Source organism: Phyllobates terribilis, unplaced genomic scaffold (assembly GCF_046119375.1).
Source record: "Phyllobates terribilis strain yellow unplaced genomic scaffold, ASM4611937v1 Scaffold_11__3_contigs__length_659146591, whole genome shotgun sequence".
Taxonomy (NCBI): Eukaryota; Metazoa; Chordata; class Amphibia; order Anura; family Dendrobatidae; genus Phyllobates; species Phyllobates terribilis.
Genome location: NW_027362771.1, coordinates 319838235 through 319854640, shown reverse-complemented (window position 1 = coordinate 319854640; position 16406 = coordinate 319838235). Strand labels below are relative to the sequence as shown.

Below are 16406 nucleotides of genomic sequence, written 5' to 3'. Positions count from 1 at the left end.
CTTCCAAGTGCAGCAACACCCTATATGTTTTTGTACTCTACTCTTTTGGCTCAGAGTAGAAGAAGCGCTATTTGGCTTTTATTTTTTTTTTAACACCTTTTTTTTTCTAAACATTTTTTTTTTACTTTGCTGGTGTGATACACATCTGTTCTTACACAGGGACAGGAGGAGATCACACATCATCTCCCTCCTGTCCCTGCTGCAGCCTGTCAGCTCTCCCACAGCTTTTTAATTAGTGATAGCTCACCCTGGATCATAGCGACAGGGGCTCATTTTGATGTTAACCTTCTATATGTATCAGTACTGATTTGTCCCAATTAATCAATAGACCTAGCCATCTACCAAACTCTGCTGTGATAGAAACTACTGGGCCAATCGAAGATGCCATATCTCCCAAGAAGAGCAACATATAATCTGCATAAAAACTCACCAGTATCATCCACAGCAAAAATCAACAAACTCCTTCAAATCTCATACACAAGCATGCCAAAGGCGCCATGGCCAATGTGAAGAGGAGGGGCGATAGCAGACATCCCTCTGATGCATCTCCTTAACTGTAAAATATCTGACAGTAGGCCATTTACTCGAAGCCTTGCCAACGGACAACAGTAGAGCACCCTAACTAGAGCAGAATAAGGACCAAACCCCATCCTAGCCAATACAGTCCAGAGATAGCGCCACTCAACGCTATCAAAGGCTTTGGCGGCATCCAGGGATAAAACTACCCTACTCCCAGTATCAGATGAGCTCATTAACCACTTCACCCCCACAAGCCAGTTTTCCCATTCATGACCAGGCCAAATTTTACAATTCTGGCCAGTGTCACTTTATGAGCGAATAACTCTGGAACGCTTCAACGGATCCCAGTGATTCTGAGAGACTGTTTTTTCATGACATAATGTGCTTCACGATAGTGGTAAAATTTGTTCAATATGACTTGCGTTCATTTGTGAAAAAATCTGAAATTTGGCAAAAATGTAGAAAATGTAGCAATTTTCAAACTTTTAATTCTTATTCCCTTAAGCCAGAGTTATGTCACACAAAATAGTTAATAAATTACATTTCCCACATGTCTACTTTACATCTGTATCATTTTTGAAACATATTTTTTTTTTGTCGGGAAGTTTAGAAGGGTTAAAAGTTTTTTCCAACAAAATTTACAAAACCATGTTTTAGGGACCACATCCCATTTGAAGTGACTTTGGAGGACCCATATGACAGAAAATACATCATTCTAAAAACTACACCCCTCAAAGTCCTCAAAACCACATTCAAAAAGTTTATTAACCCTCCAGGTGCTTCACAGGAATTAATGCAATGTGGAAGGAAAAAATTAACAATTTACTTTTGTTTCACAAAAATTTATTTTACTTTAGCCCCAAATTTTTTTTACTCTCACAAGGGTAACAGGAGAAAATGGACACTAAAATTTGTTGTGCAATTTTTCCTTTGTACGTAGATACCCCATATGTGGGGAAAACTACTGTTTGGGCACATGCAAGGGCTCGGAAGGGAAGGAGCACCGTTTGACTTTTTGAACGCAAAAATAGCGGGAATCGAGAAAGGACACCATGTCACATTTCGAGAGCCCCTGATGTGCCTAAATAGTGGAAACCCCCACAAGTGACCCCATTTTGGAAACAAGACCCCTCAAGGAATTTATCTAGATGTGTGGTGAGCACCTTGAACCCTTAGGTGATTCACAGAAGTTTATACAATTGAGCCGAGAAAATGAAAAATCATATTTTTCCCATAAAAATGTTGTTTTAGCCCCACATTTTCACTTTCACAAGGGTAACTGGAGAAAATACACAGTACAATTTGTTGTGCAATTTCTCCTGAGTACGATGATACCCCATATGTGGTTGAAAACTGCTTTTGAGGCACAGTGCAAAGCACAGAATGGAAGAAGCGCCATAATGGAGATCAGATTTTGCTGGAATGGTTTGAGGGTGCCATGTCACAATGGCAGAGCGCCTGGGGTGCCAGAACAGCAGAACCCCCCCCATAAGTGACCCCATTTTACAAACTACACCTCTCAATAAATTCATCTAAGGGTGCAGTGATCATACTGACATGACGGGTGTGTCACAGAATTTTATACCATTTTGCAGTGAAGAAAAAATAATCACATTTTTACCACTAAAATTTTGTTTTAACCCCAGATGTTACATTTTCCCACATGGAAATGGGTTAAAAAATGGCACCAAAATGCATGTCACAATTTCTACTGAATGTAGAAATAACCCATATGTGGCTGTACAGTACTGCTTAGCCATGCGACGAGACTGGGGAGGGAAGGAGCTATATTTGCGTCTTGGAGGACAGATTTTCCTAGAATAGTTAGCAGACTCCATATACAGAGACCCCAAGTGCTAGAAGAGCAGAATCCACCCCCAAGTGATCCCATTTTGGACATCATATCCTTTTGGGAATTTATCTATAGATGCAGTGATGATTCCATGAATCCATGGGTGTTTTCCAGAAATAAGCAGCAGTGAATGTTGATGAGTGAAAACTGCAAATCTGCTATTGTAGTGCCAGTAAATAGTACCCATACATTGTAGTGCCCAGTACATTATCTCCAGTTTGTGCTTCTGGAGACATGCGCCTGTAAATTAGGTGAGCTCTCATCACCACAGAAATGCCAAACATGTGAATGCTAAATGTGATTTAGGCACGCTGTGAGGCTCAGAAGGGAGGGAGTATTTGGATTTGGGAGGGCAGAATTTGCTTGATTTCTTTTGGGGGGTGAGGGGCCATAGCGTGTTTCCAGAGATATCTCCTCTTTTCTTCATACAGGTATTTCATCCATCCGTTTGTGTGCTGTCTGAGTGTGAACAAAGTCATATTCTAGCAAGATTTCTACATGGTATTTCATCCATTGCTGCTGTGTTTTTTTTTCTTTTTTGGCTCTGTTTTGAAGTGTTCAAAGCTATCTTTTTCACTTTTTTTATGGCCCTCTGTTGTATATTGGTTTGTTTACCTTGCATAGCATTGCCTGCTCTGGCCTTGTGCTAATTGGCTATTTACTCAGTTTGGCCAATTGGTGCTGCATGTTAGCAGACCTTTCAATTCATATATATTCAGCTCTGGCTCAGGATAGCTTGCGTGCTGGGTCATGCGTACAATAGACTTTAAGTGCAATAGCTTAAAGTGCTTTGAATAAGCAGTTATACAACGGCATTTAGACAGGGCAGGAGACAGGTAAGGTGCATAAGATATTCATACAAACATACTGCTTCTTGGTCAGATGTATTGCACTATGCATTGGTCATAGCTATCTGCTTCTTACTTGTTTTTAACTTCTGCTTTCTCACATCTCGTCCGCCCTTTAACACATTCTGTGCACTCTCTCCATATCCTCCCTTCTCCCCTCTCCCATGTATAACTCTGAGGCTCTACTGACATTTCTCACCCACTCCAAACCATCCACTACCTCCATACAGCACTCAAACCGTTCATACAAATCATTGCACCATCTGCTCTCTCTCTTTTTTCCCCTTCTCCTAGTCGCTGGCAACATCTCGCCCAACCCTGGGCCTCCCTCCACTAGCATACACCACTCTCCTCCAGCAGCATATAGAAACCCTGCTAATCTTATTAACATTCAGTGCATGCCCTCTCCTATCGCTTTACATTGTGCTCTCTGGAAAGCACGGTCTGTGTGTAACAAACTAACTTACATTCATGATTTTTTCCTCTCTAATTCCCTTAACCTTCTGGCTATTATAGAAACCTGGATCCAGCATTCAGACACCACCGCAGCTGCTGCTCTCTCATTTGGTGGGCTGAAATTTTCACATGCCGCCAGACCTGAGAATAGACAGGGTGGAGGTGTTGGTTTGCTCCTTTTACCACAATGTGCTTTCTAGGTCATCCCCCCAGTTCCCTCACTTATGTTTCCTTCCTTTGAAGTGCACACCATGACTCTTCAAACCCTTCTCCCTGTGAGTGGCGGTTGTGTATCGCCCTCCAGGCTCCTCCTGCCAGTTCCTGGATCACTTTGCCACCTGGCTTCCTCACTTTCTATCCTGTGACATCCCCACCATTATCATGGGAGACTTTAATATCCCCATCAAAGATCCCCTCTCCCAATCTGCCTCTCATCTACTTTCTCTAACCTCCTCATTCGGCCTCTCACAGTATACGAATTCTCCTACACATGTAGACGGGAATACTCTGGACCTGGTTTTCTCCTGTCTCTGCTCGCTGCATGATTTTACTAACTCCCCTCTCCCGCTCTCGGACCACAACCTTCTTTCCTTCTCTGTCGAGAACCGTCTCCTCACCCGGGACATCCTCACTTACCACACTTATAGGAATACACGTACCATTAATACCCAGCAGCTTATGGGCAATCTCCACACATCTTTAGCTCCCATCTCCTCCCTCTCCTGTCCAGACCTAGCATTGTCACACTACAATAATACACTGAAGAATGCCCTAGATGAAGCAGCACCTTCTACACGCAGAAAGACCCGACACAGACAACGGCAGCCCTGGCACACAATGCAAACACGCTTTCTTCAGCGTTGCTCAAGGTGTGCTGAGCGGCAGTGGAGAAAATCTCTTTAGCAGCGGACTTCATCCACTATAAATTCATGCTCAAAACCTATAACTCTGCCCTTCATCTGGCCAAACAATCCTACTTCACCACCCTCATCACTTCACTGTCCAACAATCCAAAACGACTTTTTGAAACCTTAAACTCCCTCCTGAGCCCTAAAGCACAGACCCCCACCACCAACCTCAGCGGGGAGGATCTGGCCACTTATTTCCTAGAAAAAATCAACCACATCCATCAGGACATCTCGGCCCATCTCAGCCCAATCTCCCCAGTGCCTGGATCCCCTTCCCTGCCGCACTTCAAGCTCATTGGCCATCTTTGAGCCTGTTACAGAAGAAGTTACCCAGCTCCTCATTTCTTCTCAACCTACAACCAGCAACAGTGACCCCATTCCCTCACATCTCCTGGAGTCCTTCTCACCGGTGGTCACCACTCAGCTGACTAAAATATTTAACCTCTCTCTTTCTTCAGGTATCTTTCCCTCCTCATTTAAACATGCCATCATAACCCCTTTACTTAAAAAGCCATCCCTGGACCAGAACTGCACTGCTAACTTCAGACCTGTCTCTAACCTTCCTTTCATCTCTAAACTCCTGGAATGCTTGGTTCACTCCTGTCTAATCCGCTATCTCTCAGATAACTCTCTCCTCGACCCTCTACAATCAGGTTTCCGCTCCTTACACTCCACTGAAACTGCCCTCACCAAAGTCTCTAATGATCTACTTATAGCCAAATCCAAAGGTCACTGCTCCCTGCTGATTCTCCTAGATCTCTCTGGCGCATTTGACACTGTGGATCACCAGTTCCTCCTAACTATGCTCCGCTCTATAGGCCTCAAGGACACCGTTCTCTCCTGGTTCTCCTCCTACCTCTCTGACCGCTTCTTCACGGTATCTTTTGCCGGATCCTCTTCCTCTCCTCGTCCCCTTACTATCGGAGTTCCGCAGGGGTCAGTCCTAGGCCCCCTCCTCTTCTCTCTATACACTGCCCCTAGTGGACAAACAATCAGCAGATTTGGGTTCCAGTATCATCTCTATGCTGACGACACCCAACTATACACCTCTTCACCTGACATCACCCCTACCCTAATATAAAATACCAAGGATTGTCTGTCTGCTGTCTCTAACATCATGTCCTCCCTTTATCTTAAACTGAATCTCTCTAAAACTGAACTTCTTGTGTTTCTCCCCTCTACTAACTCAACTCTACCTAACATCGAAATTACCTTGGAGGGTTCAACCATAACTCCCAAGCAGCACGCCCGCTGCCTTGGGGTCATATTCGACACTAACCTTTCCTTTATCCCCCATATCTGATCACTCACTCGCTCCTGTCACCAGCATCTTAAAACATCTCCAGAATCCGACCTTTTCTCACCTTTGAAAGTGCAAAAACTCTTACTGTTGCTCTTATTCACTCTCGTCTGGACAACTGCAACTCTCTTCTGATCGGTCTCCCTCTTACCAAACTTTCTCCTCTCCAATCCGTCCTGAATGCGGCAGCCAGGGTCATATTTCTGCCCAGCCGCTTCACTGATGCCTCTATCTTGTGCCAGTCATTACACTGGTTGCCCATCTGCCTCAGGGTCCAATATAAACTCATCGCTCTCACCCACAAAGCTCTCCACAGTTCTGCAACGCATTATATCTCCTCTCTCATCTCTATCGCCCTACACGTGCCCTCCGTTCTACAAATGACCTAAGACTAACATCCCCCATAATCCAAACCTCGCACCTCCGTCTCCAAGACTTCTCTCGTGCTGCGCCAGTTCTCTGGAATGCACTACCCCCGGCGATCCGACTGATGCCTAGTCTCCATGTCTTCAAGCGCGCTTTAAAAACCCATCTCTTTAAACAAGCCTACTACCTTAACTACTCAGTAAATTAACTTTCCCCTGTTCCCTCCTTCTAAATATTATTCAGAATTTGTTCCCTACTCTTCATCTGTCTCCACACCCTCCATGCACAAGATAACTGCACTCGGTACTTGAGTATTGCACTTAAACATACTGGCTGATGACCGGATCATGCAGCTTTATATGAAAATCCCCATTTATTATAATTGCCAGACCTGAAATAACAAGCACTTTTCACCTATTGTGTCCCCCCCATGTCCTTGTAGAATGTAAGCTTGCGAGCAGGTACCTCACTCCTAATGTAACTGTTTAAACTGTCTTAAATTGTATTGAATTTATTGTCTGTACATGTCCCCGCTTAAATGTAAAGTGCTGCGGAATTTGTTGGCACTATATAAATAAAAATTATTATTATTATTACTATGTGCTACCAGTAATGTGAAAGCCCCCTATATTTCCATTGACAGATGATGTACCTTAGTGGGGACCGGCTTTTTTGTGGATGGAGTTGAAGCTTTTATTGGGAACATATATATAACATTTTGGATCATGTTTATCCTGTGCTCTACGCTGATCACTTACATCGGGGTTTCCATCTAAATCTCCGAATGACATGATTCTGATGAAACCCCAGAGGGATCCATTTACTATAATGAGGCAGTAGAGTTACTCTGGACTCCGTCTGGCCTATGTTCAGCGGAGTCCATCCTTTCAGAAGTGCACAAAACTGTGGTTGACAACGCTGTTATGCAAGCCTAAAAAGACGGACCCTGCCAGATCACAAGTCAGATGGCGTCCACAGTGCCTCCATTTGCCTCATTATAGGGAATCTTCAGTCGGGGGTTCCATCTGAATCACGTATTTAAGAGATTTACACGGAAAACCTGGTGTAAGCACTCAGCGGAGAGCTCAGGATAAATGTGAGCCGAGCCTTACTGCGATCTTTGGGGGGCAGAATGAACAAATCAACAGCAGGTCAAGAATTGGTTTTATTTATTTTTTCCGCCACTCTTCGTGCTGTATAAATGATTATACAACTTTATTCTTCGTGCGAATACAGCGATACCAGATTTATATAGTTTTTTTCTGTTTGGCTGCTGTCACACACTAAAAGATGCTTTTTTGTTTTGCAAAAACTAGTTTTTGCATCGCCATATTTTGGCCGACCGAGTCATGTAAGGACTTGTTTTTTGCGGGACGAGTTGACGTTTTTATTGCTACCATTTTCGGGCACATGACATTTTTTGATCACTTTCTATTCCGATTTTTGGGAGGAAGAATGAACAAAAACCAGCAATTCAGGAATTGTTTTTTTTATGCCGTTCCGCTTGTGGTAAAATTGATAAAGTAGCTTTATTCTTCAGGTCAGTAAGATTACAGCGATATCACAGTTATATAATTTTTTAATGTTTTGGCGCTTTTACACAATAAAAACTATTTTATAGAAAAAAATATTTCTTTTTGCATTGCTGTATTCCGAGAGCTATAACTTTTCATTTTTTCCGCTGATGGAGCTGACGTTTTCAGCTATAACATTTTTGTTTACATTTGTCTTTTTGATAGCATTTTGTTTTACCTTTTGTTCGGCGATATGATGAAGAAGAGTTTTTTTTTTTTTTTTTAATAGGTCGGATCGTTTTGTTATTTTTTTCTTTACATAAAATACTTATTTATGGGTACAATATATATATTTTTTTATTTATTATTTTGTGATTTTTTAAAAAAATATATTTTTATTTTTTTTTAATACATAATTTTTATTAGGATTTTCAGAAAAGAAAAAAACATATAAAGCCAAATGAACAAAGCCAACTTTGAGAAGTTAATCAGGAGCCTGTACGCAGATCAGGCACGATGTACAAACATTAGTTTGTGATTAGCTGGCACAACAAATTAAACAAAGATTAAATATTAACAACTTAAAGTCATAATTGTCGACATTACACAAAGAATTAGATGTGGATAATTAATTAGTTCTGTTTTTCTCCCATATTTTAGTTTACGCGTAATAGTCCCAAGTTGTTGCTGAGATCCTCTAAAATATACCATTCTGTAGAAGTGAATGGTTCGACAATTTTTTTTTTTTCAATCAGAGAGCAACATGTTATAATAAACTGTTTCCTCTTTATAGAACTTTGCCAGCTTGCTGTTCATTGTTACTGAGGGCATTAAGTTGTTCTACTCCCAAAAACTGTTTCCTTTGGATTATCAACTCTGCTATGGGGGGAATGTTAGGGTCTAGCCAATGTTTGAGTAGCTGTTTTTTTTGCCAAGAAGAGTAGAGTGTGGAGCAGTTTTGGGGGGCCTCCTGTCTTTTGTTAGGATTTTCTGGGTTACTCCAATAATGTAGTAGGGCTAAGTATGGAGAGAGGGTGTACCCTGGACCCCATATAGTGTGAATCAAATCTGAAACCTGATCCCAATATACTGTTGATTCGGTGCAGGACCATAGGCCATGCATGAGGTCAGAGTATGGATGATGACATTTCGGGCATGCAGTTAGTCTATTTGATAATGGATTTTTTTTCGGTTTATTAAAGGCGTAGATGGCCCCATTTAATATTTTATATTGAGTTTCTCTCCATGTTTCATTTATAATGTGTTTCCTAAATACCTTCCAACCTAATCTGATCTTAATGAGAATTTCCAAGTCTTCCAATTGTTGCTTCCAATATTTAAAGAAAATGTCTCGGTGTACCCCTAACAAATTAGACTTCATTACCGAATAGAGATTAGATATTGAGGGCTTACCTATTGGAGATAGTAGAATGATATCCAGTTCATTCTGGGAGGTCTCATAAGTAACATCCCTTAAGTTTGAAATAACGGAAAGTCTGATTTATTCATATTGGAAGCCATGTTGGAGAGGTAGTTTATATTTTCCCATACATTCTGGATATGTCAACCATCTCTGATCGGTTGGGTGGAGGAGATGAGATATGTTATCTATATCAGCCTGTTGTCACTTAGAAAATAATTTGTTTTCAATGCCCTGTGGAAATTCTGGATTCCGCCATAGTCTCAGGTGATTAGAAATTCTGAAGGAAAGGCCATATTTTTTCCTAACCGCCTTCCAAGCGGAGATGGTGTCTTTAAAAGTTACTGATCTTTTGAATGCTAGGGATAGGGAAGTGTATCGAGACTGTAGAAGTGCAATCAAATTGAAGGGGTAAACATAATCTGATTCCAACGTATAATCAGATTATGTATGTCTTTTGTGGAGCCAGTCTATTATGTAGAGAAAGAGACAGGCGAGGTTATAATTCCTGATGCTTGGAAAATTAATGCTACCATCATCTTTGGATGACATAAGTTTGTCTAGATTAATCCTAGGACGTTTTCCCTTCCATATAAAATGACTGAAGGCCCTATTGTAGTTACGTCAGAGTGTTTCAGTAGCAATGGTAGAGTTTGGAGTTGATACATAATTTTGGATGTACTGATCATTTTGACCAAATGTGCCCTACCCAAAAAAGACAAGGGCAAATCCTGCCATGACTTTAACTTGATTAGTGATTTTTTTTAATGAGGACGGGATAATTTAAAGTGTACAAAGAGGATGGCAAGCGACCTATTTTGATACCCAAATAAGTGATATAAGAGGGAGCTATAGTTATATCGTTGAAAGATCCTCTTGGGTAAAGTTTTATTCCTTTTTCAGTTAATGGTAGTATTTCACATTTTTTGGTATTTATTTTAAACCCAGAGTAAGCACCGAAATTTTTAAGCAAATCCATTACTAGAGGTAAATGCAGAATGGAATCAGACATAAACAGAATGATATCGTCTGCAAAAAAAGAAGCCTGAATTGATTTTTTTAGTAAATTGGATGCCTGAAAAAGTTTTAGGGTCCGACAGAATACGAACTAAGGGTTCTAGTGCTATGTTAAAAAGTAGGGGGGACAAAGGACAGCCTTGTCTCGTTCCCTTCTCAAGGGGGAAGGGAGTGGAATGAAAATATGGGGTATATACCTGAGCTTTTGGAGACATAAATAGATTGCATATATAGTTAAAGAAGGGGCCTGTCAACGACATCTTAGTTAAGACCTTGTACAACCAATCTGACGTCAGCGCAGGTCCTTCAATCCACTGCAAAGTGCCGGGAAGCAAGCAGGAGCGCTGCGCGGGCCGCCCGAAGGTAAGTATACATTTATTTTTTATTTTATTCTTTTTTTACAGATTTTTTAATGGTACCTGGGTGTGGATGAGACTCTCTTCTCATCTACACCCGGGTACCATCCGCACATTAGAACGCTTGGATTACGCATCTACATATACAGTGATGCGTAATCCATGCGGTCTAATGCAAGTCAATGGCGGCGAAGACGCAGCACTTCTGCAAAATAATTGGTAGTGCTGCATTTTTTTCCGCAATGATAATCCGCAGCGGTGATTTCCGCAGCATGTGCACAGCACATGCGGATTATCATTGGGGAAAATTGCTGCCCTTCTACCATGCATTTTTAATGCGTTTCCGCAGCTGCAAAAACGCTGCAGAAACACATTAAAAACGCATCGTGGGCACACAGCCTAATATTTAGTGTGGCTGAGCGACCTTTAATAAAACCTGCTTGTACAGGGGTTATAAGGTGAGGTAAAATGGAGGCCAGTCTGTCAGCCATTATTTTGGACATTATCTTAATGTCGGTATTTATGAGGAAAATTGGTCTGTATGAACTGGGGGATAATGGATCTTTGTCTGGTTTTAGTAACAATTTAACGTAATCCACATTTGCGGAAGGGAAAATGGGATTGCCTCGAGTTATTTTGTTAAAGATCGATACTAATAACGGGGAAACCTCTTCCCTTAAAGATTTAAAGAAATCAGATGTGTATCCATCTGGGCCAGGGGCTTTATTTGGTTTCAAATTTTTAATTATATTAGTAATCTCTTCCAATGAGAGAGATTTATTTAATATAGATTTTTGTTCCTCTGAAAATAAAGGCAACTTGACCCTATCTAAGAGTGTACCGGAGAAGGGCATGATTTGCTTTGGATTTTTATATAAATCCTTATAAAATGAGCCTAGGATCCCATTAATTGCTTCAGGATTCGTGTGGATTTCCCCGTTGGTATTTCTTAATTGGAAAATTCCCTGTGACTTTTTCAGACCTCTTGCCATATTGGCCATCATCCTCCCTGATTTGTTGCCAAATGTATAAAAATACGCTTCTGTTTGGGATAGGTGGAATTTTTCTCTCATATCTGCGTATTGGTTGAATTCAGATTGTTTTTGAGACCATTGTGTTTTATTTAAAGGGGAAGGGTCAAGTAGAAATGTAGTGTAGGTTAGTTTCAGTTCACAGGATAGTTCACTATATCTTCTCATAACTTTTTTTTGTGAGAGAACGTATACGCCAAAATTTTCCCCCCAAGGACCACCTTGGCCAATTCCCATAGTAGTGTGGGATTATTTTGGTGTGCCGAGTTGTCTGACAAGAATTCCTGGCACCATAATTTGAGAGAGGAAATAAATGAATCATCTTTATAGAATTAATCTGGGAATCTCCATAAGAAATCAGAGCCCCGAGGGAATTTCTTTGATAGTTCCAAATTTACTGGAGCATGGTCTGAAATAACAATATTATCAATGTGTACAGTAATCAATTTAGCTAACAGAGAGGGGGAGATAAAAAATACAGTCAATTCGAGACCAAGAGTCGTTGGCGTGTGAGAAATGTGTGAATTCTCTATTACTAGGGTTCAGGAACCTCCACGAGTCAATTAGTTGGCAGGTGGACATAAGAGGTGCTAGCGCTTTGTCATGCAAGGTTGTTGATTGCAGAGTACCAGCAGTATTTTTCCTATCCTCGAAAAATATTTTTATAATTTTTTTTACTTAGTCCCTCTATGGCACTTTCACTTTGATCGCTGTTATAAAGCATTGTAATACTTTATAACTGTCAGTGCTGTACTGGCACAAGCTTGTTAGACCATGCTTTCAGCATGGTCTAACAAGCTTGTTAGCCTGGTGACCTGGATGTCATCATGACGACGTCGGGTCACCATGGCAACGATCGGATCACACCTCCCTCTCCCTTCTAAATGCTGTGAAAGATCAATCAAAGCAATTACGGGGTTAAACTGCTGGGAGCGACAAACTGCTCCTGGCAGTGAGAGCTGTCAGCTCTCAGATTCACTGAACACCCGGCGGCATCGCGCACGCACAAAGCCTGTATGCGCAAAATCCCAAGGACAAATCCATACGTCCTAGGTCGGGAAGTCCTTCCCAACCAGGACATGTGGATACGTCTAAGGTCAAGAAGGGGTTAAAATGAGAAACAAAGGCCTCAGATTAATTGCAGTAGATTGATTGTACTGGGCATAAAGCCTGACTTGTCTTTCTGGATCACATCAGAGATAACTTTTATAAATCTGTTGGCCAGGACTTAAGCTAACAATTTAATATCCCCTGTGAGGAGGGAGACTGGTCGATAGAAATCGGGTTGAGCGAATCCTTCCCAGGCATCAATATTAACACTAATATAGACAGGACAGATTTTTAATCTGCAAGTAAACAAAGAAGGACAGCAAGTAGAGAACTTGAACACTGTGGAGTTGTTACAGAAATTTTATTAGAAACCTGTCTAACATTACAGAAAATGTATATATTTTACTGACACATTTAACATTTGTAATTAATAAAAAATAAAGTTTCAGCTTTTACCTTCTGATGTTGTACCTTCTCTATTTGTGGGCGGACTACCACTGATTGGGCTAAGATTTGGAGGCGTTTCTGCATTATGACAACCCCCCTGTCCATCGTCATCTGTTGCAGGGCTGCTCTCTGGCTCTCCATTCTCCAAGTCGCTGCGTGATGAGTCTTCAGAAGACTGTGATACTCCAAACCTGCAACTTAAAAATCAGATCAATGAATAGAGGGGTAAAAACACCAGCAGCTTCACCGATGCCTCCACCTTGTGCCATTCATCACACTGGTTGCCCGTTCACTACAGAATACAATACAAACTTATCACTCTCACCCACAAAGCTTTCCACAGTTCTGCACCACCCTATATCTCCTCCCTCATCTCGGTCTATCACCACTCCCGTGCCCTCCGTTCTGCAACCGATCTAAGACTAACATCCTACATAATCCGAACCTCCCAATTCCGTCTCCAAGACTTCTCTTGTGCTGTACAAGTTTTCAAGGATGCACTATCATGGACGATCCAACTAATACCCCAATGTTTTTAAGCATGCTTTAAAAAAACACCTGTTAAGACAGGCCTATCACCTCAATTAACTAACCTACCTTTCCCCTGTTCCCTCTTTCTCAATTTTACTTAGAATCTGGTCTCTTCTATTCATCTGTCTCCACATCCTCCATGCACCCAATAACACTTGGCAATTGTACTTAGACAGATACTGGCTGATGACTGGATCATGCAGCTTATTTGAAATATCCTATTTATTATAATGACTAGCAGCCCGAGTTCAGAAAGAAATAAGTTTCGGAAGCTAGAAAAGTGTGCTCTACATAATAAAAACAAACTCAAGTTACCCATGTCTATTTACTTTCAGCCTTTTTACATGATAAACCACAAAGTGGTCATAATTAATAAATTAGTAAATAGCATTACGGAAAACAAAAATAAAATTTAAAAGATTACAGAGACGTTCGCCAATTCAAAAAGTGAATTGCCCAGGGCAGATTGCGTGGAAATCTCTCTGTATGCCTTATCACCTTCAACTGATCCTGTTAAAATATCTGCCTTAAGAACATTTATATTCAATGATGTTACAACTAATCGTGTACCATTGCAGAGTCCTTGTTTTGTATTCAAATTTCTCAACAACATAATAATGCTGCCCACGTTAAGTCTAAGGAAATGACTTGGCATGTCTGATGGAGTTAAGCTATTTAAAAATTCAATATATGCTCCAACGTCAGCTGATGTTTTTCTTGGACTCACCTCAACATTAAGCTCTTTATGTAGTAAGATGGCTGGACCATATATGAAAAGCACTTTCTACCTATTGTGTCCCCCTATGTGCTTATAGATTGTTAGCTTGTGAGCAGGGCCCTCACTCCTCCTTTAACTGTTGAGTTATGTGCTATGTGTTACTTTGTGATGTTTTTATTGTCTGTACATGTCCCCAGTTAATTGTAAAGTGCTGCGAAATATGTTGGCGCTATATAAATAAAATTATTACTACTTATTATATTATTAAGACGCTATTTCTTATTGCACCTGTGGTGAAATGTTCTGGCAACACAATCAGAATAAGATCTCACCTATCCTATTCACTTGCCAAAGACACAGTGTAATATTATACATACCAGAAGCCTGAGCACTGGAAGAGGACTCTACAACTCACTCGCTATATCAACACAATAAGCAATCATGCAAAATATTCTATTGTTTTCATGTGTACAAACTGTGGAATAGCCAAATTAAATACAACAAAATTATATTAAAGACGACCAGGTCAAAAGATGCCAGTTTATCTTTTATTTTATTCCTGCAGCTAAACTCTACCTAATCTCTACCATAAATAGAGCCAATCAGCTCAGTCATTAGAGAGGAGATGAGCATCTGAGACATACTATTAAAACAATATGTTTAGACAGGTCGAAATAGAGCCCATCAGATCACCTTTTCCTCCAAAGCAAGATGTCGAGGGACAATTGGGCTGTGGAAATGTCTGCAGAAAATATCAGGTCTATGATTAGCTCTAGATTAATAACTTATTAAATGGCAATACGTGCACAGTTTTCATTCTAGAATATACCATGACACAGTGATAGTTGAAAGACATCAACATATGAAATCAAGCAGAAAGGAAAACTTGGCAGAATGAGGGAGCAGAGTAACTGATAAGTTTTCTACTTACCGAGTTCTAGACTTAACCTGTGTGCCATAACCAATCTCCTTTTCTTCCCAAATATCCTCCTCTTCATCATCAAACTGCTGAATACGTTCATTGCAGCAGGCTTCAAATAGGGCAGCATTAGGCTTAAATAAATAAAAAAAAAAAATATTTGCGACAACCTCCACTATTTAACACTACATTTCAACACACAACTTAAACAGGTTCTGCTTCGAAAAGGTTGTCTCAGCACAGATAGTGATGGCTAATCAATTTTAAAGGGAATATATCATCAGCTTTTAACTTAGGTACATGAAAAAAATCTGATTTTTTATTTGTGTCATTATTTATATTAAAAAATAATGCAAATAAATTTAAAAAATGCAATTTTGTTAAATGCATCTTAAAAAAATAATAATGCAGTTTTCACTGAGGCCACTGAGTGCTATATATACTAGGCAGCCACCGTTATAATATTGTTGGAGGAAGGTAACACAGGATCACGCTGTTAAATAAGATGTGTCAACAGTAGTGTTGAGCGATACCTTCCGATATCAGGAAATATCGGATCGGATTGGATCGGGCCGATACCCAAAAAGTATCGGATATCGCCGATTCCGATACCGGAAACCAATGCAAGTCAATGGGACACAAATATCGGAATGAAAATAAACCCTTTCTTTCCTTGTAGGTTAATTCTACATGAAGTAAAACAACTAAGAATAATGTAGAATGACATGAAAAGCCGGCAATTCATCAGCGGCATTCACCGGTACCCGACAATTTACAACAGAAAGAATAGAGCTTCACACATAGATTAGATAGATAGAAACATGTCAGTCACATATATATGAAGTACAGTGACAGTGTTGCTTACTGTACTTGTCATTTAGTGTAAAGGATTTATTAAAAAAAATAATAGTGTTTTCATGCACCGTCTCTTTAAAAAAGCCGGCCGGCAATTCAGCATCTGTACCCGACAATTTATAACAGACAGAATAGAGCTTCACACATAGATTAGATAGATAGAAACATGTCAGTCACATATATAAGAAGTACAGTGACAGTGTTGCTTACAGAACTTGTCATTTAGTGTAAAGGATTTATTTAAAAAAATAATAGTGTTTTCATGCACCGTCTCTTTAAGAAAGCCGGCCGGCAATTCA

General features: G+C 40.4%; 1 protein-coding gene across 5 annotated transcripts in view; it reads right to left on the bottom strand.

Annotated features, from left to right (window-relative positions):
• The window catches only part of PPP6R2 (protein phosphatase 6 regulatory subunit 2), a 111076-nt gene that overhangs the window by 24058 nt on the left and 70612 nt on the right, over positions 1 to 16406 (bottom strand). For 4 of the 5 annotated variants that reach the window (XM_073652581.1, XM_073652580.1, XM_073652579.1 and 1 more), the window contains 2 exons: positions 15265 to 15386; positions 13094 to 13281 (listed from right to left, as the gene is read on the bottom strand). In XM_073652581.1, coding sequence (XP_073508682.1) covers positions 13094 to 13281; positions 15265 to 15386 — 310 coding nt within the window. The remainder of the gene's footprint in view (positions 1 to 13093; positions 13282 to 15264; positions 15387 to 16406) is intronic. The other variant, XM_073652582.1, reaches the window with a different exon arrangement.